The sequence below is a fragment of the Octopus bimaculoides genome, chromosome 9 (genome assembly GCF_046866305.1).
Source record: "Octopus bimaculoides isolate indiv1 chromosome 9, ASM4686630v1, whole genome shotgun sequence".
Classification (NCBI taxonomy): Eukaryota; Metazoa; Mollusca; class Cephalopoda; order Octopoda; family Octopodidae; genus Octopus; species Octopus bimaculoides.
The window spans coordinates 87,372,707-87,399,241 of record NC_142936.1 but is presented as its reverse complement, the minus strand read 5'-3'; the positions used below and the strand labels follow the sequence as shown (position 1 = coordinate 87,399,241).

General features: G+C 38.4%; 1 protein-coding gene and 1 non-coding gene across 2 annotated transcripts in view; both read right to left on the bottom strand.

The window, feature by feature from the left end:
- LOC106869568 (transformation/transcription domain-associated protein) overlaps positions 1–26,535 on the bottom strand; it is a 97,750-nt gene that overhangs the window by 63,539 nt on the left and 7,676 nt on the right. Inside the window, exons 5-32 of the mRNA XM_089357967.1 lie at positions 25,999–26,103; positions 25,608–25,691; positions 24,087–24,281; positions 23,494–23,660; positions 22,649–22,745; positions 22,237–22,375; positions 21,634–21,712; positions 20,782–20,986; positions 19,726–19,817; positions 19,329–19,458; positions 17,495–17,757; positions 16,799–16,856; positions 16,038–16,091; positions 14,335–14,373; positions 12,367–12,463; positions 12,013–12,110; positions 11,394–11,559; positions 11,052–11,218; positions 10,222–10,311; positions 9,146–9,256; positions 8,795–8,884; positions 7,085–7,236; positions 6,243–6,343; positions 5,450–5,545; positions 3,921–4,096; positions 3,275–3,360; positions 1,391–1,502; positions 443–622 (exon numbers count right to left, since the gene is read on the bottom strand). Of these exons, the coding sequence (XP_089214093.1) occupies positions 443–622; positions 1,391–1,502; positions 3,275–3,360; positions 3,921–4,096; positions 5,450–5,545; positions 6,243–6,343; positions 7,085–7,236; positions 8,795–8,884; positions 9,146–9,256; positions 10,222–10,311; positions 11,052–11,218; positions 11,394–11,559; positions 12,013–12,110; positions 12,367–12,463; positions 14,335–14,373; positions 16,038–16,091; positions 16,799–16,856; positions 17,495–17,757; positions 19,329–19,458; positions 19,726–19,817; positions 20,782–20,986; positions 21,634–21,712; positions 22,237–22,375; positions 22,649–22,745; positions 23,494–23,660; positions 24,087–24,281; positions 25,608–25,691; positions 25,999–26,103 (3,429 nt within the window). The remainder of the gene's footprint in view (positions 1–442; positions 623–1,390; positions 1,503–3,274; positions 3,361–3,920; positions 4,097–5,449; positions 5,546–6,242; positions 6,344–7,084; positions 7,237–8,794; positions 8,885–9,145; positions 9,257–10,221; positions 10,312–11,051; positions 11,219–11,393; positions 11,560–12,012; positions 12,111–12,366; positions 12,464–14,334; positions 14,374–16,037; positions 16,092–16,798; positions 16,857–17,494; positions 17,758–19,328; positions 19,459–19,725; positions 19,818–20,781; positions 20,987–21,633; positions 21,713–22,236; positions 22,376–22,648; positions 22,746–23,493; positions 23,661–24,086; positions 24,282–25,607; positions 25,692–25,998; positions 26,104–26,535) is intronic.
- LOC149134239 (small nucleolar RNA SNORA11) lies at positions 7,522–7,649 on the bottom strand. The gene has a single exon (XR_016243265.1). It is a non-coding gene; the product is annotated as a small nucleolar RNA SNORA11 (small nucleolar RNA).

Genomic DNA, 26,535 nt, shown 5'->3' with positions numbered 1-26,535 from the left:
GCTACAATATTGGTTTTACTTGACTCAACAGGTTTTCTCAAGCATACCACATCGCACAACGCATCAGGGGTACTCTTAACTGGGCTGGACATATGTGGCTGCAATCTAACTTTAGTTGCCGGGTCTTCTCAATCACAGCATTTCTCCAAAGGTATCGGTCACTTGTCATTACCTCTGTGAGGCCCAGTGTTTGAAGGTCATGCTTCACCACCTCATCCCATAGGTACTTTTTACGTGATGCTGGCAATTGTTAGATTATTTTTTAAAAAAGCCATTCATGTGTGCTCAACCCAAAACATAAAAGAGGTTGCCTGATCTTAGTTGTCTCTTTACTAAGATATGTGAAGAAGTCGCAGCTTTCCCTATAACAAGGTATTTGGAGAGGCCCCTCAATGTACCCACCCACTTATTAAGGTCCTTCAAGAGGTCACTCCAATCTTACCTGCTCTCTTATCAAGGTATTTGAAGAGGTCACCTGCCGTACAAGCTCCAAGGTGACATCGTGGAAAGACTGTTTCTGAACTGCAAGGAGATCATTTGTTGCATCTGGAATCTCTTTGGCACAAAGAATCAACATATTCTTCATGTTATTTTTGGCCAAGTCTATTGCCCCACTTGATACCTGCAAAAAGGGAAAAAAAAACAACACCAAAACATAAATTTTACATGTTAAAAGAGAGATGGCTTTTGTACTTGTTATTCTTGTTATTCTGTTGTTTAACCCCAGGTCAAATCTGACTTATCAGCCTCAGCAACTCATCTTTTTTTTTTTTTTTTTTTTTTTTTTTTTTTAAATTCAGACACACTAAATCTGTATCTAGGACTGCATTGGTTTCATAACCTAAATTTATCATTTCTTTTATAAAATAGACCCCAGTACTAACTTTTTTGAAGCCTGGTATTTATTCTATCAGTTTCATTTGCTGAACCACTGGGTTACAGGGACATAAACACACCAACACCAGTTGTGAAGCAGGGGGGGGGCAAAAAAAAAACACACACACACGACAGGCTTCTTTCAGTTTCCATCTACCAAATCCACTAACAAGACTTTGGTCGACCTGGGACTGAAGTAGAAGACACTTGCCCAAAGTGCGACTGAACCCAGAACCATGTGGTTGGGAAGCAAACTTCTTATGACACAGCCATACCCACAATTATATTATGTTTGAAAAAACAAAGAAGGGATGTTCATGAATGGAATGTCTTAGATGAAAAACCTGCTTGATAAGGACTGATGCGAGTTAAAATGAAACACAACAACCATTTCCAAAATGTAATCAATAAATTCTAAAGCATTCAGTTACTTAGGTTGCAGAGGACATGAAACAAAGGATGAAGACTAAAACATCATTTACAAATGTTAAAGTATACTTTAAGTCTTTCTCACCTCACCAGTAAGGTCCAACATGACAAAAAGTAAAGCTTTCAGAAATACAAATTGATGTTGTAGAACCCACTTCTTTGGCATATGTTCATAGAGGACTTTAATTGCTTGACACCTGCAATATTGATGAGAGAAACGAGATGGTTAAAACATGATAGATAAAAATACACACACACACAGAGTTGTCGCAATCGTCACTGTTTTAACATCCATTTTACCATGGTCACACTAGTCAGCCAGATTTTCTCCAGTCAGACGTCGTTCCTGTTACTAACCCTTACCTGCTTCCAAGTAATGTTTCCCCAAGACTAGACATGTTTTTATGGAGGATAGAAAACAAATGACACCCCTTACATGGTGGTGACACTTATTTACAACTATTATGTCATATCAAGGCAAGAAGACACGTATTCATATATACATATCACACTATCATCATTTTAGTGTCCACTTTTCCATGCTGGCATGGGTTGCATGGAATTTGCTAAGGTAAATTTTCTACGAGCAAATGTCTTTCTTGTTGCCAACCCGGTGGAATTTGAACTCAGAACATAGCAGCAGATGAAATACCGCTGAGCATTTCACCCGGCATGCTAATGTTTCTGCCAGCTCACTGCCTGCTTTATTTTATTGAATCTATCATACATACATACATACATGCACACGAGAGGCTGCTGAAAAGTTCCTGGCTTTAATGGTATTGCAAAAGGCCTAGTTGGAGGCCCAAACTTCCAAGTTCTTTCACAGGGCTTAGAAAAACCGAAGGACTGCTGCAATAAGTGAGTGAATATGAGAGGGAAATGTGTTGAATAAAATCATAATTAACTGAGCCTCCTATATTTTTCTTTTACTCAAAGCCAGGAACTTTATACCACCCCATCACATTATATATATATATATATATATATATATATATAGAAGGGTGAGTCAAAAAGTAATGCCATTTTGTTTAGGACAGGTGTAATTACCAGCACAGGAACATGTATCAAAATGACGCTGGTCTTCTGTGCATCACATCCCTACTTCTCAACATGGTCACCATTTCTGTCAATAGCAATGTTCCACCTTCGAATGGGAGGATGTAATATCTCTGCCCCGTAAAATTCTGTTGACTGTTCTTTGAACCACTTCTTCACTACAATTTTCACTACCTCGTCACTGGAATAATGTTTGCCTCTCAAACCCTCTTTCATGGGGCCGAAGAGATGATAGCCTGAAGGCACTAAATTATTCCAGTGATGAGGAAGTGAAAACTGTAGTGAAGAAGTGGCTCAAAGAACAGTCAACAAAATTTTACGGGGCAGAGATATTACATGCTCTCATTCGAAGGTGGAACATTGCTATTGAGAGAAACGGTGACTATGTTGAGAAGTAGGGATGTGATCCAAAGAGGACCAGCTTCATTTTGATACATGTTCCTGTGTTGGTAATTATACCTGTCCTAAACAAAATGGCATTACTTTTTGACTCACCCTCGTATGTATGTATATATATATATATATATATATATCATCATCATCATCATCGTTTAACGTCCGCTTTCCATGCTAGCATGGGTTGGACGATTTGACTGAGGACTGGTGCAACCGGATGGCTACACCAGGCTCCAATCTAATTTGGCAGAGTTTCTACAGCTGGATGCCCTTCCTAACGCCAACCACTCAGAGAGTGTAGTGGGTGCTTTTACGTGTCACCCGCACGATATGACAGGCTTCTTTTAGTTTCCATCTACCAAATTCATAAATGAGGCTTAGGTCAGCCAGGAGCTATATAGTAGAAAACACTCGCCCAAGGTTCCACACAGTAAGACTGAACCCAAAACCATATGGTTGGGAAGCAAACATTTTACCACACAGCCAGATATAAAAGTGAAGAGTATCAACTTACCCGCCGTACTTAGCATACCAAGCTCGGTCATAACAGAGGGCACAGAGGCGTTCTACCAAATACTCAAAAAATGGCAGCTGGCAAGCCTGAAACAACGGAAGATGGAGTTGAGAAGATGCAGTAGAAGGAATTGGTCACCATAAACATGATTAGGTCAATGTGGGAACATAGTGGCAATATGTGTATGGTGTCGAGCACATATGTCTGTATGCATGTATGTGTGTGTGAGGCCGTCTGTGTTTGTTGTCAAATCATATGCTCGTGTGTGTGTGTGTGTGTGTGTGTGTGTGTGTGTGTGTGTGTGTGTGCATGGAGCCATCCATGAGTGTTGATCACTCATCACCCATCCACATGTGTGCATGAACATGTGCTTGTATACATGTCTTCATGTTGTCCATTTGAGTGTGTGTGTGTCTGTGTATGTGTGATCACATTCATCTGTGTATGTATGTGTCGTCATGTCTGTGTGTGTGTGTGTGTGTGTCTAAATATGTGTGTTGTCCACCTGTCCATACATGTGTATGTCCGTCCCCGAACAGTTTACATGCAAAAGAAACCTTCTGATATAATAAACAGTTGGAGTGGAGATGGTGAAGAATTGTACATGATGAATAGTTCTCGATGAAAATAATAAAGAGGTACTTACACGTTCTTGTGAGCCCAAAATGATTGTGGCAGTATTTAGAATGAGCATCAAGGCAACAGTTCCTGGTTTGCAGAGTTCCTTCTCTTCATGTCCCATCACAGCAGCTATAGCATCAACCAATATCTGAGTATCGATTCCTTGCAGTTTGTTCTGCTTCTCCCCGACTGGGAATGGACCTACAAGAAGAATGGTACAGATGGCAATTCCAGCAGGGCAAGCAAGAAACAGGACACTGGTGGCACGAATAGGGTGTTGCTGACAAAATAAGGGGTATGTGTGTTTCATTGGCAATGCAGTTCAGTCTCTAAGCCTTCAGTAGAGGACAACCCCCCCCCCCTCGGTCAACAAAGAAGAGGTCCAGCAACAGAAATAGAAAGGGAAATTCTTAAATTCAGAAAGCTCAAATGTGTGTCAGGGTCAGGGGGGGGGGGTTAATACCTCTCACCACTTTTTCAACCACTTGCCTGACATTTAGCACAACACTCATATAGAGGGACTTAGCCAAGTGTACCCAAGACACATTATCATGGGCTAAATTAATAAACAATAATACCACCAAGTGGGAAGCCTTCACACTGAAGCCCAAACAAAGATGACATTGAGGGTGTGATGATGATGACAATGATGGCTGCCACAAGCATCGTCATCAGCATCACTGTACAGTTCTTTTTCCATATTTGCATAAGTTAATCAAGTCTTTTCCAACACAGCATTCTATCATTTGTTGCATTCTTACAGGCATTCAGCTTGTAAAACATTATCAGACTTATGCAAAACACCATCACAATGAATCATCATCATCATAATCATCATTTAACGTCTGTTATCTATGCTGGTATGGGTTGGACGTTTTGACCAGAGCTGGCAAGCTGGGGGCGCTGTACCAGGCTCCGGTCTCACTTGGCTTCCAGTCTGATTTGTTTCTACGGCTGGATGCCCTTCCTAATGCCAATCACTTTACAGTGTGCTGAATGCTTTTACATGGCACTACCTGGCACTTTTACACGGTGTCACACTGACACTTTTACATGGCACCACACGGGTGCTTTTACGTGGTATTGCGTAGGTGCTTTTATGTAGCATCACCAGAAGTGCTTTACACTACTGTTGGGGTATGGGTCTTAAGTACAGCCAGGCACCAGGTATCTCAATACTTGATGAAAATTAATATTCATCAACAAAGTATTACATTCTCAAAAAGGGGGGAATTACACTCTCAGCAAGGGGGTATTATAGTCTCAACAAGGAGGTATTAAATATGTTTTTATAACCTAGTGAGAGTATGAAGAGCAGCATTTATGACTGCTCAAAAGGGCCAAGAGGTTGAGGTGATGGGAGTAATCATTCCTCATACAATGGCACTTTAGGAAGCAGCATGTTGTGATACTGAGTTAATCTCAGACTGGAGAACTGATCTGAATGCTTGCAACAAAATGGATCCATTGAGAAGAACCAAAAGGTGAGGTGAAAGGTTTGGGGTTATTTATAAAAGACAAAATGTTAAAAGAATAAACATGCAAAAGGCTTACCACATTGATGAGAAATTGCAACCATTGTGTAGTGCCGAACCATACATCCCATAAATGAAAGAACAGGATTACGGAGTTCTTTGATGGCAGCAGCCACTGGAAAAATAAATGCAAATATTCCTTTGATAATAGACAGATTAAAAAAAATTTTCATTAATATTTCATTAATTTATTAATTCATTATCATCTTAACATCCACTTTTCTATGCTTGCATGGGTTGGTTGGAGTTTATTGAGACAGATTTAGTACAGCTGGATGCCTTTCATATCACCAAACCTTAACTGTTTCCGAGCAAGGTAATATTTCTTTGATGGCCAGACATGTTCTTGTAGAATACTGGAAATGAATGACACTGCTTTTATAACGGTAACAACCATTTACAACTATCACACAATGCCATGACAAGGACAGATACACACAATGGGCTTTTTACAGTTTTTGTCTACCGGATCCACTCACAAGGCTGTGGTCGCCCGGAAATATAGTGGAAAAAACTTGCCCAAGGTGCCATGCAGTGGGACTGCACCTGGAATCACAGCCACATTTCAAAAATTGAACAATCATGTGTTTTCATTTTTTCACTATTTTTAACAATGATTTTGTTTATTTATAACAATTTTTATCTATTTATGTGTCCTTGTATACGTGCCATGGTATATTTGCTGGAGCAATTTGTCTGTTTTTAAAGATGAATGTCCTGTTCACACAATTAATCACTGAACTGTGAAGTAAGCAATGTAGTACAAGCAAAATTAAGTGCATTACTCAGAGACATAAGAAGTGTTTACTTACCAAACATTCCTGTAAGAGCTTGTTCATGAACCTTGCGTAGGTTGGCATCAGGATTTTTGTATAGGGGTCCAGAATGAACAGGGATCTCTTTTTCTGTGAAGCTGTAAATGTTCATAACATAACAGAAACAAAAATGAGTGGCGGTTTTACAGTGAATAGACTTTGAGCTTCTTCAATGCAATGTCTTGGTTTAACAGTGAAAGGTGATTTTTCTGAAAATATAATCTAAGCCTTCATAGACCAAAATTTTATTTTATGTATATGTATGTATGTATGTATGTGTGTGTGTGTGTGTGTGTGTGTGTGTGTGTGTGTGTGTGTGTGTATGTGTGTGTGTGTGTATATATATATATATATATATATATATATATATAGATATATATATATGCATGTCGTTGCATATCTCTTAGTCCTGGTCATGCAGATCTTTGATCTGTAGATGTTTGCATCAACTATATATGATATTAATCTCACCACACTGGATGGGCCTACTCCTGTTTCTTCCTCACTGACTAATATATATAAAATAGGTCTAACATACCACCCTATTTAACACAAACACCTGGTCATTTGGTGCCTACATTAGACAGTAGGCCTAGCATACTGCTTGGTTTAACAACACTACCATCTTTTATTGGGTACCTTAGTGAAGAGTTCTTCACTCTGTTGCCAATATTTGAAGCAAATTTGTTCATCCAGTCATGTTTTTCTTGTTGGTGTCGACTTACAAATGCTTAGGTTGTTTCAGCAGTCAGAGAGGCCCTACAAACATCTTGGTCACCCAACCTACCTACTTCTGAAGAGTTTACTAACAAATGGATCTGTGCACCAGGTATACTGACCTGTTGTGTGAGAAGAGATGCTGAAGAGATTGGCGGCTGTCATCCAGACTCATGGCTGATACCAAGAAACAGCGAATCAGTTCCCAAGACTGTCGCAAAACAAAAGCATTTGTTGTACTACATTTCAGGTTGGACAAAGCAGTGTCAATGGCCTGTGTAATAGAACAGAATGAAAAGAAAATATAATATCATTACAGTTTGCTTTGGATTTATGTCCAAACAATGAATGATTATCTTGCACCCTCTCTCTCTCTCTCTCTCTCTCTCTCCAAAATGCATGTACCTAACACACACTGACAAACATCAAGTAACATTGTACCACTCACACACAATTCCATTTTCTTTCACAATCACATTCACTCCACCCCAGTTTTTCTACAAACATTCTCAGAGAAGTACGATACACAGTTTATTGCTTTTTTGCTGAGAGAAATATAATGTATGTCAGATATGAACTTTGCAAAGTTTCTTTTATTCACAAAGAGGAAAAAATCTAACAAATTTATGTCGGGTGTGGCTTAAACAAGAATTCCATATCTCTGAAAACTTGCTCTAAACACGCCCTTAACCTTTTTGTTACCATATTTCTTTTGAGATGCTCTGTATTTCGTTCAATTAATTTTAAATACAACAAAGAATTTAGTAAAATAACTTAGTTATCATTCAGCTAGTGTTAGGAACAGAAATTGTGACTAAGGTTTGATGGAAGATTTTAATTCAGAATTTTTGAAAACAAGACATTTGTACTACAGAGCCAGAGATGGTTTTAGCTGGGTTGGTATTAAAAGGGTTAAATGAAAGTAGAGAACATCTACATAGTCACTTGACTGCTAGAAAGGGCAACCAAATCACTATGTCTTTAAAACAATGATGAATCCATTCAGTAATGTAGTTTTAGTGGTAAGAAACCCTCAAGAGAGCTGACTTCAGAGGAGAAACACTCTTCAGGCAAGTATTTCTGCCTTTAACTTCTTACACCCTTAAGGGGGCTGGGCCACCTTCAGGTCATGACCTCTGGGTGCCCTTCTGCCAACACTTTTCAGCTAAAAACCGCCTGGAGATTTCATACAGTTGTGACTCCTCTCTGTTGACTCCTATATGGTTGTCATGGTGGCAGTAAAACATCAATGCTATCACAATGACTCATTCAGACGACGCTACCGTGACAACCAATATACCTTTAAGATAAACAAGAATGGTCATAACGAGAACACTTTGACACATGTCTGCCCAATGAGCACTGACCTGGAGCTAAACAATAATGTAAGTAGGGAGGATGTAGGGAGATCAGTTACTGCTATATCCTAACTCTTCCACCACTATCATCATCATCACCACTACCAACACTTATAGATAAAAAAAAAAAATTAAAAAAAAGATAGTCATTTCAATTGAAGTTCTTCTGTAAAGTCAATTCTTTTCAGCTCCAGATATTTTCAATTAAATGTAGTAGTGTGGCCCAGCTGTTAAGGTTTTGTACCCATAATTGCAAAGTCATGGTTTTGATCCTTGGACCAAGCAGCACATTCTATTCTTGAGCACTTCATTTCACATTGCTCTGGTTCACTCAGCTGTACTTGTTCATGGACAACGTTGTAAGCTCTGTCACTGTATAACACTGTGGGAATCCAGTAACTGGACCGACTGATAAAGACTCACTCACCAATACACACATACACAACTACTTTACAAGCACTGAAATGTACTTACTTTCTCTACTGGTAAATTAATAGGGATCTTACAATCTTGGAACTGAAGTACAACACAGGGACCAACTGTTTCTTTTTCATTATAGTTGAGCTGAAAAAGAAGAAAGATAAATAAATACAACCACAAGGAAAATAAAGAGGAAAAGAAGCTGAAAATTCACTTTGAAACAAACACACACACACACTTTATAATTTATGTTAATTTACACACAAGCAAAGAAGATGAGTCTACATTCAATAACTTACACATACACACAAGCTAATATATTTTATGCAAATTTAAACACACACACAAGCAATATAATTTATGCTAAACACATACACAAGCTATTATAATTTATGCTAAACTTACTTGCTGAGGCTCTCTAACCATTTTTCGGTTACCTCCACCAAACTTTCCCAGAAGGCGGAAGGCAACAAGAGCAATGCTGTCTGATGGATTTCTTAAAGTACGCCACAATGCCTAGAGAAAAAAAAGGTAACAAAATTATACAATCCAACCAAACAAGACTTGAACTCCCGACTTGCCGCTTTCATATCTAATTCCCTTCCTCACCCTTTACTTTGCTCGACACAGGATATATTCATCATCATCACCATCATTATTATCATCATTTTACATTCACCTTTCCATGTTTGCATGAGTTGAACGGAAGTTGTTGAGGCGGATTTTCTACAGCCGGATGCCCTTCCTGTTGCCAACCCTCACCTGTTTCTAAGTAAGGTAATATTTATTTCCCCATGACCAGACATGTTTTCATGGAAGACTGGAAACAGGGGATACCGTTTGCACAATGATCACACTCGTTTACAACTATCACATGAAGCCAAGACAAGGCAGCAGTAACACACACACACATATTTATATGACAAGCTTCTCTCAGTTTCCAAATCCACCCACAAGGCTTTGGTCAGTTCGTCTATAGTGGAAGATACTTGCTGAAGGTGCCATGCAGTGGGACTAAACTTGAAGCCATGTGGCTGGGAAGTAAACTTCTTACCACACAGCCACATGTGCACCTATTAAGGTTGATAAAAATGTATTGATCCAGAGCAGTGGACTGGCGAGATTGAAATGTTGGACAGAATCCCTTGTGGTATCTGATTCTATACATTTTCAGTTCAAATCCCACAATAAAAAAAGAAAATGATGGCACTTGTGTAAGGTATTGTAATATCAATAGTCTGAAAAACCAATGGAAACACAGCCTCTTGGGTTTGATTGGAACATCAGCTGCTGCCATCACCAATACCACAACCAGCACCACTGACCACCATTCCCTACACCACTGACCATGAAACTAACTCCGTCCATCTTCTATAAAAAGATAAAAATAATCAATGAAAGCCACACCGTAATGGCATCTCTAATAGATTATCAAGATGGGATGTAGCAGGGAAAAGTAAAAGAAATATCTCGAATCTGACCTGCATCAATTCAGCACGGACTGGTTGAATATGTTCATATAGAAATTCTGGCTGTAAGTTGTCAACACACAACTCCAATGTACGAAGACCCTGAAATCAAAACAGTAAAAATAATTTCATGATTACATATTACAACATACACACACAGAGTATAGCATAAGGGACAAACATTTCACAATGCTTATACAAATGCCATACATACATCAGTCTCTAGTCTAGTAGAGCTTCAGCAAATGTTGCAGAAAAGCATAACAGCCACACATTCTTTTACAGTGGAATCTTCTCACAATGTTAAAAAAAAAAAAAAGTTCTAAATATTACCCAGTTTCTGCTTCGTTCTGATTTAGGAGCTGAGGGATAAACCTCTCCTTGGATCATAATATTTATTACAAGTAACATTAGCAGAAAATATTGGTTCTGTTCACATTGTTGTTTACTAATCCCAGTTGACTTCTGATCAAAAGTGTCCCAACCATGAATATCCTGTCATTTTAGGGATAATTGTGACTACATAATCTAACATATTCTCCTTAAGACAGTAGAGTGAGTGATGTGAGTGAAATCTAACTGCTATTTCTAGCACATTAAATGACACCAAATCACCTGGAAATGTTATCTGTGATAGAGCAATGCCCTAAACTTAGGTTTATCTCTCATCCATTTAACTATGTAAAAGCAGGCAATGACATTAGCCCTTAAACATGCCCTTCTTTGTACTAAAAAGATATTTACATTTCTTTTTTTTTTTTTTGAAGTTTTTATAATATTAATGTCAGTCAGGAACAATTTTAGAAAGCAAACCAACAGAGAGTAAAATCTGAACTACTTGCCTGACTAACTAAGGTCTGTGATCCATTTAAAGCTGATACTAAAGGATCCATGAGCATGGGTAGATATGGCAATAAAGAACTGAGTCGTACGGGTACTGTTAGGCACAGCTCAACAAACAAGTCTTTGATATGCTGTTTATGTAAGCCACTTTGGAGACTGTTCAAACCTAAAAGACAAGAAAAGACATGCTCATATCATATGATATCAACAAAATCAAGAATATCATACAGTATCAAGGATATCACATACTACTGCATGATATAATGCTCACACATGGAATATCTCAGAGCATATTTGTTGAATCAGGATTGATTTGGGATTAAATAACAACATTCACTTACCTTGAAGCAAATTTGGCAATAATGGCAGAAACTCTTGATAAAGCATGTCATGACTTCCTCCTCCAATAGAGCGGAACAGAGTCCGTAACAGGAGGAAATAGTTGTATGGTTCTTTTGCAGTCATCGCCAGTGACATGGAACGGTTGACGATGGTATGTAGGTGAGGCTGACAAAAAAAGAAGAAAAAAAAAGAACATTAATAATTGGGACAAATTAATATTACCACCTCCAGCCAATTCTGTTGACGATGGTATGTAGGTGAGGCTGACAAAAAAAGAAGAAAAAAAAAGAACATATTAATAATTGGGACAAATTAATATTACCACCTCCAGCCAATCCTGTCTAATTCTAATCTATCATTACCTTCTTCACTCCTCGCACTTCAGCTGGATTTGAACTCAGAATACAGAAAGTTGGAACAAATTACAGTGTGGTATTCCATCCATCAACTCTACTGACTCTGCCACATTCATCCATTGACTCTACTGACATTGTTGAATCCAACCAATGACTCTGCCAATCTATTCAAAGACTCTAATGACTCTGCCAATTCATTACCCTCTTAACAACAAGCATTTGAATATATAATATATCTTCAGTATTTGAATATGCAACATACCTTCAGCATTTGCTCATTTTCAGCTGCAAACAAAGATACTGATCCAAACACCAATTTAAATAATTTCAGATACAGATTTGATCTTTCAGTATTTGAAGCTGGAAAACAATTTCAACAAATTACAGAATGTAGCATTAAATAGATAAAGAGTGTGGAAGTGGGAGGAAGACAGAATATGGGAAGTTGCAGCTTTCATGCCTCAAAAACAAAAACAATATACAATAGCAGTGAAGTAATCATTTTAACAAAGAAGATGGTGTTGTTTTGAAGAGGAAGAGGTGTATGTGTGTGTGTGTATGCATGTATATGCAACGGGGGTGGAGAGAGTGTGAAAGGAGAAAGAAAAGTACTTACATCCCATTTCTTCCATTCTAGCAAGCAGAAATTCCACCAAAATGGTAGCAAATGTTGCTGAGGTGGTGTTATTAGCCAGGAAACTGTTGGCTATGATCTGGAAGTATAACAATAGATTTCTAGGGTTATTTTCTCAGAGACAATGAAGATAGAGAGAAGAATAATGTAGAGGGAAGTTAATACATTCATATACAAGCAGACAAACTTGCACAGAAACACATCCTGGTATACGAATACATACAAAGACACAAATACATTTGCACTCAGGAACACACATGCATACACACAAACACATTTGCAGTCATAAGCACACACACATACTAAATACAGTCTCATCTGTACATTAACACACACTTACTACTCAGCAATGCATATACACTTACACATTTGCATTCAGGGACATATACACACACTAAGAAAATACACCAACATACAGAAATAAACACAGCAACACAAACCAGCACAGAAAACATATCTTATCTCTCATCAGTCTTCTTGCTTGAAGAATCCATTTTGGATGTTTATCTTTCTCTGACAACCTAGTTGCACTTCCTCCAATGTCTGATTGACCAATTATTCTCCCCACCCATTTCCATATTGAAGTGTTTGTATTCTTGCTTTGAGTGTTCGTATGTTGTTGAACTGCGGGGTTACAGTAATTCTTGTGTGACAACACACAGAAATCATAGAAGCCTACGCCAACATACACCCACTCCTCAATAACTGGTCTCCTTCACCAATGACCAGTCATGTCACAAACACCAAAAGGTTCAACTTCACAGTCTAACAGTCACAATTGTCTTCATACTTCCTCAACATCCCAAAGGATTCTCTCTTCTCTTGTGGATTTTCACGAGTTCTTTGCCTGTCAGAGGTCAATTTGTTATAGATGAGAAGATAATATCCCAGAAGATCTGTTAAGCCCTTAGTATTTAGATTACTCTGTTAAATCATCATCATCATCATCATCATCATCATTTAACATCCATTGTCCATGCTGGCATGAGTTGGATGGTTTGGCCAGGGCTAGAAAGCTGAGGAGCTGCACTAGACTCCAGTCTGATTTGGCATGGTTTCTATCGCTGGATGCCCTTCTCAACTCCAACCAGTCCAAGAGTGTAATGGATGTTTGTAAGTGCCACTGGCATTGGCCACATTGCCTCCATGAGGCCCAACACTCAAATGGTGCCAGTTATATGATGCCAGCATCAGTCACAAATACGATTTCACTTGGCTTGATGGGTCTTCTCAGGCACAGCATATCGCCAAAGGTCTCAGTCACTAGTCATGTAATGTAATGCTTATTTATTCACATTGTCTTGAATTAATCATACTCAAGACAGAGGGTGTCAACAATGTTTGTAACTTTGTAAATTTCTTACAAGCAGACTTGAAATATTGTCAGCAGATGTTTAAAACCAATACCGATTATTTACAATTATGCATTTTCAATAAAATCAGGAAGGTGCCCTGGTGTTGTAGTGTTTAACCATGTTGCCATAATGTTTTGAATGATGTCCTGAAAAGCATCATTTTAGCTATCAAAATACTCTTCCTCATTAGATGAAAATTCAGAAACATCCATATCTGATTTATCCAAAGACAAGTTATTATTACTTTCTTCTACATTCTTGTAACTCTTTGAGGACAAAGCCAGAATCACTACTTGCTGAAGCCATAACAGTAAATCAATCTCCACTTCAAACATTGAAAAACACCACATACTGAAAATTTCACAGTTTTTAAGTGGAAATGGCTTTATCTTACAATAACTTGAAGTTAGATTTCAATAATGTGATTGTTTATTTTTCAAATGATATTGTAAGGTAGGTGTGAGAGGCTGAATCTATCCAATTTGATCGTCAAACAAGCAGAATATTTTAACCAGACATGGCTGGTTTAAATGCCAAGGGTTAAAACAACTTCAGTACACACACACACACACAAGATTTACAATGAATATCTTACCTGGAGTGCATAATTGTTATGGATACGGTCAACCATGTACTGGAAATATAAAATGAAATACATGAATGAAGTGTAAAGGGAATAGAAACATGAGTGTTATTAGGACAATGCTCCAAAAACATGATGGTTCCATCTGGTAGAAAACTGTACAGTGTACTCAAAAGATTGATCCAGACTGTTTCTATATACCTACTGTTGGTGTTTCCCTCCATATCAACTGATCCAGCAGACATCATCATCATTTGTTTTCCATGCGGGCATGATTTGAACAGTTTGACAGAGTCTAACAAGCTGCTGAGCCGTGTCTGGTCCCAATGTCAGATTTGGTATAGCTTCTACAGCCAGATGCTCTTTCTTAATGTCAACCACTTTATAGAATGTATTGGATATTTTTTTACATGACAACAGCCCCAGTGAGGTTGCCAAATGACTTAAAAGACAAAGTACAGAAAGGAAAAGGAAAAAGCCCCATCAAATGAGTGAGAGTGTATTTGAAAAAGGGGGGGAAACCATTCTAGCATTGACCACGCCCATCACCTAAGATCCCTTTACCCTTTTAAGATAGTAGAGTGTGGAGTGATCATAAAGAAGCTCCTTTGTAACTCATATGTCGGTAGGGTCACATGGTGGTCACATGATTGTGGCAGTTTCAGATGGCTGAGTTGATAGAATGTCAGACAACCAACTGAAAGATTGGGAGTTCATTTAACTAACAATGTTATGGAACTACTACTCCAGTAATTAGGGGGCGGTGGTGACAAGGAGATGGGTATGTACTGCATGGCTATCCTGCATTTTTTATTGGTTTGGGTTAGAGAAAGGGACCATGACTGGTGTAGGTTGATATGGATGTTTGTCTTGAACAGCTGCAAGTCAATGACTGTAAGAGAAAACATGTACAGAGAGGAAGTTCCAATGGTTGCTTTCTGGGAAGAAAGTACAACAGAATATTGGTTAATGAGGAGCATGGAAAGGTGAACACAATATGGCAGAAAAGGAAAAGAGATGAGTGAATCAGGAGTGGTTCAGTTAGGGTGACAGGACATCATTCAGCTTCAAGAAATGGAAGCCAGTGTAGTAGCAGTGACAGAAAAAGCAGAGAGAAGAGACAATGAGTCGGATGGAGAAAAGTTGGAGTGTGTTGGTGATGGGTTTTATGTCAACCAGTCAGGTGATCTTTCTTTGAATGCATTCTCGCGTCTTGGACAGTGCTGTACTGTCCAGATGTGGGAGCAGTACTCCACAGTGGTTCTCACATTACCTTCAGAAAGAGTTAGTAGTTGCAGAGGGTTTTAGTGTTTCCAGGTTCTGAAGAGAAGGACTAGTTTCTGAAATGCAGTCTTTGCTATGTAGAGGATGTGTGTTTACCAGGAGAGATCCTCAAGAAAACTGAGATCTGGTTTTATATCTGAAGGCAATGTAGAATCTTTTCAACATGAAAGTTTCTATGCAATCACTCAACGTGCTAGAAGTAGCAGCCAAACTTCCTCCACTAACATTCTGTCGTCTTAAATGAAGAGAGAAACATTGGATAATGTAATCCCGGATATATAAAAAGACAGGATGGCCACATCTAGAACACCTTTGATCATAGTTTCTCAATCAGGGTTAACTCAGGGCTAAACAGCAAAACCAAAGAGAATCAATGGGAAGTGAAAATCAAAATTAAAACAAAAAAAAATAAAAATGATAATGGTCCTCACCTCTATTGTGATAGAAAAGATTTCTTTGAATGTCTGTGGATTCATCATTGTAAACTGCAAAGAAAAAGTACAAATACTTGAGGACAGCAATAAAAAGAGAGAAAAGCTTCAGAGAGAGGGAACAAGAGTCCTTTCAGTCATGAATGACCATGGGATTGTCCCTAGAAAGTTCCACTCTGAGGCACAAATCCAGGAAAGGTGGTTTGTGGAAGACGAGCAGTCACCCATGCATACCAGCCTCCCCTCTTCGTGCCACTGATGCTGTCCAAGGGAAAGGCAAAGGCCGATACAGCTTGGCACCAGTGATATCGCAATTCATTTCTACAGCTGAGTGAACTGGCGCAACATGAAATAAAGTGTCTTGCTCAAGAACACAACACACAGCCCTGTCCAGGAACCAAACTCACTACCACATGATTGTAAGCCTGACCCTGTAATCAGAGCCATGCGCCTTCACAGCGACAGGTATAGTAGCTATTATTGCATGCGTGTATGTGTGTGTATGTATACAGTAATCCTTCGACTATCGTGAGTGTTACATTCCAAAATACCCCGCAATAGGTGAAAATCCGCAAAGTAGAAACAGTACTGTACTGTATTTTTTTTAAATTATTTTTATAATTTGTATATATTTATCTTATCTTATTATAAATACAAAACAACACCACGGAGGAATTGATGTAAGCTTAAATAATAAACCGCGATCGGTGAACCGCAACATGGCAAGGGATTACTGTGTATGCATAAGTTATATTACTTACCACACCAGCAAAGTGTTCAAGTACTTCTTTCTCTTCTTTTGTCCTGACACTTTGACCTCTGTAAAAAAAGGAGACATTGCTGAGAACAGGGAAGAACTGAAGTAAAAAACTTACAAACACGGAATAAAGAAAAGTGGGATAATCTTGACTGTGTATGTGACAGAGTGTATGTGTACGAGTGAGTGTAACAAACTGGCACTACTCCGTCAGTTAATATCAACAAGGATTCCAGTTGATCTGACCAACAAAACAGCCTGCTCATGAAATTAACATTCAAGTGGCTGAGTACTCCACAGACACACGTACCCTTAGCGTAGTTCTCAGGGAGATTCAGCGTGACACAGAATGTGACAAAGGCCGGCCCTTTGAAATACAGGGACAACTCGTTTTTGTCAGTTGAGTGGTGTGGAGCGATGTGAAATAAAGTGTCTTGCTCAAGGACACAATGTGCTGCCAGGAATTGAACTCATGACCTTATGATTGCGAGCCGAATACCCTAACCACTAAGCCACGCGCCTTTACAAATGAAGCATAAATGACTGAGCCAATGCATGTGGAAATGCGTATGTATATGTCTGTCAAATGTACAAGGAGTGCACGTATGACATTCTAATAGCGAAAAAATAAAATTGAAAGAGAGAGAGAGAGAGAGAGAAAAACAACGAAGATGGCCAAATGCCTGAAATGATAACTTACACAGCAGGTCTGACCATGGCCTGTCCTGTAGACGAGAGATTCACTGTATAAATATCCAGAGCCTGTAATGCATAGCGCACGAGGCGGATGAAAACTAATATCTCTTTAGGCAGGAACTGTTTGTTTAAATCTGGCCCTCCTTTACATGCTATTAAACCCCAGGTTATAGTCTTCACGCCACACACTAACGTCTTCACAAGGCTTCGGCAGTCCGCCACAGAATATGTTGTGTACGGAGTTGCGGACACTCCAAACCGAGCAGTCTGTAAGAGAGAAAAGAAAGACACAATGAGTGATGATAAACAGCACAATCACTAAAATGTTTCTTGTTATTGTTTTACAATAAGTTGGTCATGTTGGGAGAAGCTAGTGCATATGACATTTTCAGACCATCATATGCCAGCGAGCCTGATACTGCTGAAGATAAGGCTAAACATCTACTGACAAAACACGGTTAGAAGGAAACTGAAGATTTTGTCTGAATATTGTAACGGAGTAAACCCTGGAAGTGGTGGTATTAAACAGGGCCAGTGTACTTGGTTTACTTTCAAATGCTATTCTATATTCATTTAAGAGTAGTTTTTCCCTGCTAGCATTAGTTGGTCAAGGATCATTTCAGATAGCAGAGTGGTTGGCATTAGGAAGGGCATCCAGCCATAGAAAACCATGCTAAATCAGACTGGAGTCTGGTGCAGCCTTCCAGTATACCAGCCCTGGTCAAACTGTCCAACCCATGCCAGCACAGGCAATGGACATTAAATGATGATGATGATGATATATATGGCTGATGCTTGTGTCAGGTCAATGGCATCCATGCTGGTGGCATGTAAAAAGCACCTGCAACACTCTCAGAGTGGTTGGCGTTACGAAGGGCATCCAGCTGTAGAATCCATGCCAAATCAGACTGGTGTCTTGTGCAGCCCCGATCGAACCATCTAACCCATGCCAGCATGGACAATGGACGTTAAATGATGATGATGATATACATGTATGTATATATATAATCATCATCATTTAATGTCTGTTTTCCATGCTGGCATGGGTTGGACGGTTTGACTGAGGTCTGGCAAGTCAGTAGGCTGCACCAGGCGCCAATCTGATCTTGCAATATTTCTACAGCTAGATGCCCTTCCTAACACCAACTGCTCCAAGAGTGTAATGGGTGCTTTTTACGTGCCACCAGCACAGGAGCCAGTCAGGCAGCACTGGCATTGACCACATATGAATGGTACTTTTTACTTGCCACCAGCACAGGAGCCAGGTGGGGGGGGGCACTGTCTGTATGCATACACGAATACATGTACATGTGTATGTGTGTACATGTATGTATCCATCAGCTGGAAGTACATTAGACTCAGTCATCACTGAAACCAAACATGCGGTTTGGAATATTCCAGCTGCTACAAGTGTAGAATGAGTTTTTTTTTTTATATTTGTGATATCAGCATTAAGGAGGTTCTTGTATCTTTGACAACACCTAACTGCATGCCTTGTACTATGGCACCAACACTAGAGAGGATAGAGGTGGGAGCATGATGGATACCAAGAGGTGGATAAACAATATGCGTGAATGATGAATGTTGATGCCAAACTGCCTGGAAAGTTGTATAGGTGGAGTGTATAGACATTTTAGTTATACAGATAACAGTGTATGGGAAATAGAGGAGATCTACTGCTGTCCTCAGTGACACAAGTAACAGACAAATTTTATCTCAAAGATATTTTTATCACAGATTTCCGATGCTCTTTGCCATGATACCTCAGTCTTTTAAATTGGCATATAAATAGCTCCCTTCTAAACAATCTTCAATAGAGACAAACACATTTCTCCTACCTTCTCCTCCTTTTCTTTTATTTCCAGAAGAATTGGTTTTACATCAACTGTTGTAATTTCTGGAGTCTTTACATCTGGTTTGGCATTGCTATCTGCTGCACACTTCTCTGCATTCAGCTGACTCTGTCGACTACAAATAGAATAGGTATGATTAGAAATATATAGCTCCCACACATATATACGTATCTCATGCATCCATATGAATATGTAGGCATATACATACATGCATAAATATATATGAGTGCGGTTGAATGTTAGTTATGCGATGACGCTTGATCGCATACATATTTAATCCTAACACTCGCAAATTTAATGGTTTTGCCTGCTTGCCACTATATGAAATTTAAAACCCCCAAAGAATGAAAAAGGAGCATGTAAGCAAAACTGATGTTCTTACCATTTCTGGAGGATCTGTGGAAGCTGAATTTTGGTAATTGTTTTAAATTTCAAAACAAAAACCTCCAACATTCTCATAAACAATTCACGGCCCTGTGTTTGAAAAAGAAAAACAAAAGTTAAACATCATGACAATACAAGGTTGACATGAGCTACTGAAGATTTTCTACATGGTCACTAAAACTGCCAGAAATAACAAGCTGAATCCCTCCTCCAATCACAACTTACTGTATTTAAAACAACAAAGAAACATTAGATGATACAGACCAATTCCTGAAAATGAAAGGCAGGCATGTGAAAAGCACCCACTACACTCTCAGTGTGGTTGGCATTAGGAAGAGCATCCAGCTGTAGAAATCTTGCCAGATCAGACTGGAGCCTGGTGCAGCTTCCCGGCTTGCCAGACCTCAGTCAAACTGTCCAACCCATGCCAACATGGAAAGCAGACATTAAATGACGATGATGATGACTGTTGTGATTTGCGGAGAATCATATTACTACAAACATTATCAAGGACAATGTACAGCCAGTTTCTTCATAAGAGTACAGGAATCGTATCAAGCAGAAAAATTGTCTCCACTAGAGAAGGGAAATTCAATTCTAATTTATATTTCCTTTATTTAAAATTTACAAATAAATAAAAACTCAGATCTATTCATAACCAAAATCCTAAGTATTTAAAGGATTTAAACTGAAGTTTAAATTTAAGACAATACTGATATTCTAACAACTATGCAAATTTGCTGCTTGAGATAGCAGTCAAATCTCCCTTAAATTACCTCCTATCTTCTTAAAAAGGAGGAGGACACATTAATTAATATAATCCAAGAAACAGCATGCCTAAAACAGAATTTCTATGATAATAAAACTACTCAGTCAAGCCTTACTTGAGGTTAAACAACAACATTCAGCTCTTAATGACTCAATCAATCCAAGTTGAAAATAAGTTCCATGAGGAAGTAAATTTAATAATCTGGTTAACGAGAGTTCTATTCACTTGCAGCTGTATATTATAAAGTGTATTATATGAGAAAGAGAAGAAAAGTGGGGGCCTTACATTGCCACTCTCTTGATCGCTCTTGGTCCGAATGCATTCCACAAGATTGAGAAGCAGTTTGCAGGACATCGTCTGTATACTGCTTGGCAGGGACTCATCATGTACGTTCTTGGCAAAAACATTCACCGCCAAAGAGAGATCATTAAGGGGCAGATTTTGGCGCACGTGGTGAATCAAGTCAGCTAAAGTGCTATAAGCAAGTGGCCTGAAATTACAAAGAGAAAATAAATCACTTTTGAAATAGAAGAGGGAAAAACAGACACTAATAGTAGTGCTACATTCCATAGCACTTCATTTCTCTAAACCAGCGGTTCTCAACCATTTTTGCCTATGGACCTTTTTGATTCCTGGTCCACACTGTAAAGTGGTTGGCCTTTGGGAGGGCATCCAGCTGCAAAAACCATGACAAAACTGACTTTGCCCATGCTGGTGCCATATAAAAAGCACTCAATCTACTCCGCGGAGTGGCTGATGTTAGGAAGGATATCCAGCCATAAAAAATCATGCCAAAACAAACACTGAAGCCTAGTGCAGTCTTCTGTCTAGCCAGCTCCTGTTATACTATCCAACCCATGCCAGCATGGAAAGCAGTTGTTAAATGATGATGATGATGGTGAGACTCCCACAGACATCAATATCATATTTTTATAATTAAATATTATTAAGAATTGTATTAAAAAAATTATTAAAACATTTTGTGTCTTGTAGAAGAATAATCAGTTCATGGCACACAAATCTTAACAGCAAAGTCTTATATGGACTCTCAAGGGTCACGTGGATCCCAGTTGAGAACCACTGCTCTGAACAGTACGAAATGAGAAAAGTTTTTACAGCAAGCCAAACTATACAAACCTGTGAGATTCTTGTGCTGTCCAACCACTGCCGATCACTACATTCTCCTGAAACATTTTTTCAATACAGGGAACAAATTCTGGAAGAAAAACAAAAAGTAAAATGTTTTGGTAGTTGGTGTCAGAAAGAATAAACAGTTATAACACAACAACTAGACACGGGCATATATATATATATATATACACACACACACACACACATATATATATATATACACACACACATACATATATACATACAGATGCATATAAACACACACAAAGATATATACATATGTACACACAAACACTCATCACCATAGTTTAATGTTTACTTTTCTGTGCTTGCATGGAGTCAGACGGAATTTCTACAACTGTATGCCTTTCCTGTTGCCAAGAAGGGTGATATTTCCCCATGGCCAGACACGTTTTACACCGAAGACTGGAAATGTCAAACGTAGCTTGTATGATGGTGATGCTTATTTTACAACTATATGTCAAGATAAGGGTTCTTACATACATACAAGCATACAGAGGGAGTCTGTGAATAAAAATTCTATCAGCTAACTGCTACGATACACAAAAAAAAATGGAAAAGAAACGAAGCCAAGAAAAGGTGACTTACTGTTGCGTAGATCAGTGGTGAGTATGTGACGTGCGGCAATCAATAGTTCCTTGCGTAAATGAGCAACTTCAGGCGGACACAGTGTAAACAAACCAAGCAGTCCTTGTACCAACTGCTGGGAATTCTGGGATACTTGATCCTATGAGTATTTAAATAAAACAAATGAGCCGTTATTAGTAACATTTTCAAATACAAACCATGTAAAATTAATTAGAAATAATTTTTGGCTCCCAGATAACACAGGGGAAATGGAGGGATTAACAAAGTAAAGAAAACAAGAAGATTGCTAAATTTTACATCAGAGAGAAGGTCAAAATAAGTTTAGCTTCAAAACAATTATCCGTCAAATGTAAATAATGTAGTAAAAAGAAATGCAACAAAGAAAAGGAAAAGAAAGCTTGTTTGTAATTACTTGGTAAGATTTGATGATATATGCAAGAAAAGACAGGGTCTTGATCTGGGCACCAATAAAGTCCACAAACACTTCTTTGTTAAAAGCTGGATTATTGCTGGAGTAGAATAAAAATTAAATATTAATATAGAAGGAATATTACAAAGATTTCTAATTTCACTTTGAGGTTGCAAAAGGAGAGAAAAGGGTTCAATGTTATCTATCCTCAGTACCTGACTGGTACTAAATTTAATGATCCTACAACCCTGGGGGAATGTATGGCAAAAAATGTTATCTATTTTATAAAACACTGTACACTCCTCCAGATGATTCATTATATATTCCTGAAAGCTACAGTAGGTGAACTGAAGTAATATAGAATAGATACAAAGTGTTCTGACCTGAAAACAAAACACAGAATGAGAAATAAATCACCCTCTGGATAAGACACTAGTCTACAAGAGGTTACTTCCTCCAAATTGTCTGGTACTCATTCCTGTTGACATACATGTGAGCTGTTATATAGAATATTTTGTGTAGTCTAAAGAAGTAACAGAGAATGCTAGTCAAACCAATGGGAACAGTCAGAGAAAAATCTTCCACCTGAATAAGACACCAGTCTAATACAGGTAACATCATCCCAAAATAATCTGGTACCTATTTTTTCTGATAAATATGAACTGAAGGTAATGTAGAATAAAATGTTCTGTTCTGAGATGATGAAGGAAGTCTTCCTCCATGGATAGTACAGCAGTCAATCGCAGGTAACATTCACAGACGATCAGAGAGCCTGATTTACAGTTGAACTAACTCATGACATGAACAAGACATCTCAGGGTGTAACTGAGGAGGAAAAAACAACTTACCGAAGCTGGGCTTGAGGCTGAAGAGTGATGGTGTTCATTATGAGAGGTATGAGTTCTGAGACATCATAGTCAACACTGGGTTTATAGATTTGGTACATAAGAACCACAATAATTGGAAGCTCAGCGAGGACTTTGAGGGACAGAACAGCTCGTGGAATTATGTTGTACTAAAATTGGAAACAAATAAAATATAGACGCTTTAGAAAGATCTGTAATTTGGTTTGGTATAACATGTAGGCATTTAATGTAGTCTGATGTGACATGTAGACAGTTAGTGTATTCTGGTGTAAGATTTAGGCATTTAGCGTATTCTGATGTAACATGCAAGCATCTATTGCAGTCAGGTGTAGGATGTAGCCACATGGTGTGGTCAGGAGTAAAATGTAGATATTTAGTGTAGTCTGCTGTAACACAAGACAATATAATCCAACAGAGTATTCTGGTGAGATCTGTAGGCATTTTGTGCATTCCAGTATAACATGTAACCAGTATGGTTTGGTATAACATAGAGACAGGTATATATGAATGATGCAAAAAAGAGACAGAGAACAACAACAATAACAATGAGAAGTGCAACAACTAAGTAAACTTACAGATACACTTTGATTGTCAGCATTTTTTTTGTCTGTCATAATAGTGGTAACTGTGAAGATCTCCTGAAGATAGACATCAACATTCACCTCTGTGATATCTTTCACTTTTATTTGCTGTCGAGGTTCAAATATCTTGTGCAAGTAATTGGGCAAGTTAGCATATATCTTCTTCACGAACTGCAAAAACCCTTGAATCTGAAATTATAAATATACATACATACACAATATTCATATATATATATACAGTAATCCCTCAACTATAGCGGTTGTTACGTCCCAAAACTTCCGAATAGGTGAAAATCCACAAAGTAGAAATAATACTGCAGTGTATATTTTTTTTTTTAATTATTTTTATAATTTGCATGCATTTATTTTATTATAAAGCCTTTGACAGGGTCCCTCGATCCCTCATCTGGTGGTCAATGTGGAAACTAGGGATAGATGAGTGGCTGGTGAGAACTGTACAAGCCATGTACAGGGATGCTGTCAGTAAGGTGAGGGTTGGCAACAAGTATAGTGAAGAATTCTGGGTAAAAGTAGGGCTTCACTAAGGATCAATCCTCAGCCTCCTCTTATTCATTATAGTCTTCCAGGTAATAACAGAGGAATTCACCAAGATGGGCTGCCCCTGGGAGCTCCTCTATGCTGATGAACTTGCTCTAATAGCTGAGTCGCCACCAGAGCTAGAGAAGTTTCAGGTATGGAAGCAAGGTCTAGAATCAAAGGGCCTAAGAGTGAACCTAGCTAAAACCAAAGTCTTAGTAAGTAGGAAGGCAGACAAATCACAAACCCTTCAGGTAGATGGGCCCTGCTTGATCTGCAGAAACTCCATAATATGTACCCAGTATAAGTTATGGACACATAGGAAGTGCAGTAATATCAAAGGAAGGTTAATTGGGAAGATAGTTTTTGTGTGTGGCAGATGCTCAGGAGCAATAAACACCTAAGATGTACAGAAAACAGATTCCATCATATGCCAGGGGAAAAAACTAGAAGTAGTTGATAGCTTCTGTTACCTAGGTCACCAAGTCAGTAGCAGGGGTGGATGCTCTGTGAGCATAGCTGCTAGAATAAGAATAGCCTGGGCAAAGTTTAGATAGCTCCTATCTCTGCTGGTAACAAAGGGCCTCTTGCTCAGAGTGAAAAGTAGAATGTATGATGCATGTGTGCAAACAGCCTAGATGACCATTCAACAGAACTTTGTCTTACAATTTGCATTCATCTAAATAATTCCTCACGCTAACAGCATTATGTTGTCACGAACTAATTTTGCATTGTTCTGACAAAGAAATGTCAGGTAATTTGGAAGTAAGGAGAGGAACCTTAACTTTGCATCCACTATGACTCTACAGGGTGTCCACAAAGTTTGGGTACAAGAGGATTAACACATACTTTAAGAAATTATTATTTCTTATATTTAATTGTTTATGTTATGATTTTATTTACTCCATGTACACAGTCTTTGTGGACACCATGTATAACAAAGGGGAGGTTTCTAATCCCACTGATTATCGTACATACCTCTTCATTCATCTGTGGCCGATATTGGCGATGAAGCTCCATTATTATCCGGAGACATACTAGAACATTCTCTTCATTTTCAACCTACACAAAGAAATAAAAGAATAACGAAAGAGTTCTTTCTAAGACATGACAATTAATATATTAATATTATTATGTTAATAGTATTAGCTTTTCAATAATTGTATGCAAACTTTTCACTACATCACCAGAATATGCACTTCTGAATTACCAAAATTACCAAACCTTTCCAGCTGAAACTCCCAGAGAGAGAGGGGGGGTGCAACAAGCCAGAACAGAAGTGTTTGTTTTCTTGTTTTTTTTTTTAAATTAGAAGAGAACAAAAACACATAGGAACTGGAAGAGAGAATTGATGAGTTTGATTAATTACCTTTAGAAGTTTAAACATCAAAGGAAGGATCTGTGGAATGTACCGTTTCAGGTACTCGTTGCATGGAATTCGGTGGATAATTTCCAACAACAGTTTACGGAGTTGCTGCAAAAAGAATAACAGAGAATCACAATAATAATCCTTCCAAGAATAGACGAAAGGCCTCAAATTTAGAAGGACTGGGTTAGCTGATACCATTGCTCCAATATACTTAAGTGATACTTTATTTTATTGATTCCTCCTCCACCACAAAAAAAAAAAGAAAGAAAAAGAAATGATGAACTACAAAGTTGATTTTGGCAGGTTTTGAAGTCTGAACATAAAGAGCCAAAAGAAATACTGCGAGGTATTTTGTCCAAAGCTTTAATTACTGCCAGCCCACTGCCCCTACAATGATAACTCATTATAATTTGCCACAAGGGTGACAAATATGTGGACATTACAAGAACAAATTATAAAAACAGTTGGCAGGGGCAGTGACATAGAATCAATTATAGAAAATAACAATGTACAAAGGAATGGAGTAAGAAGTCCAGT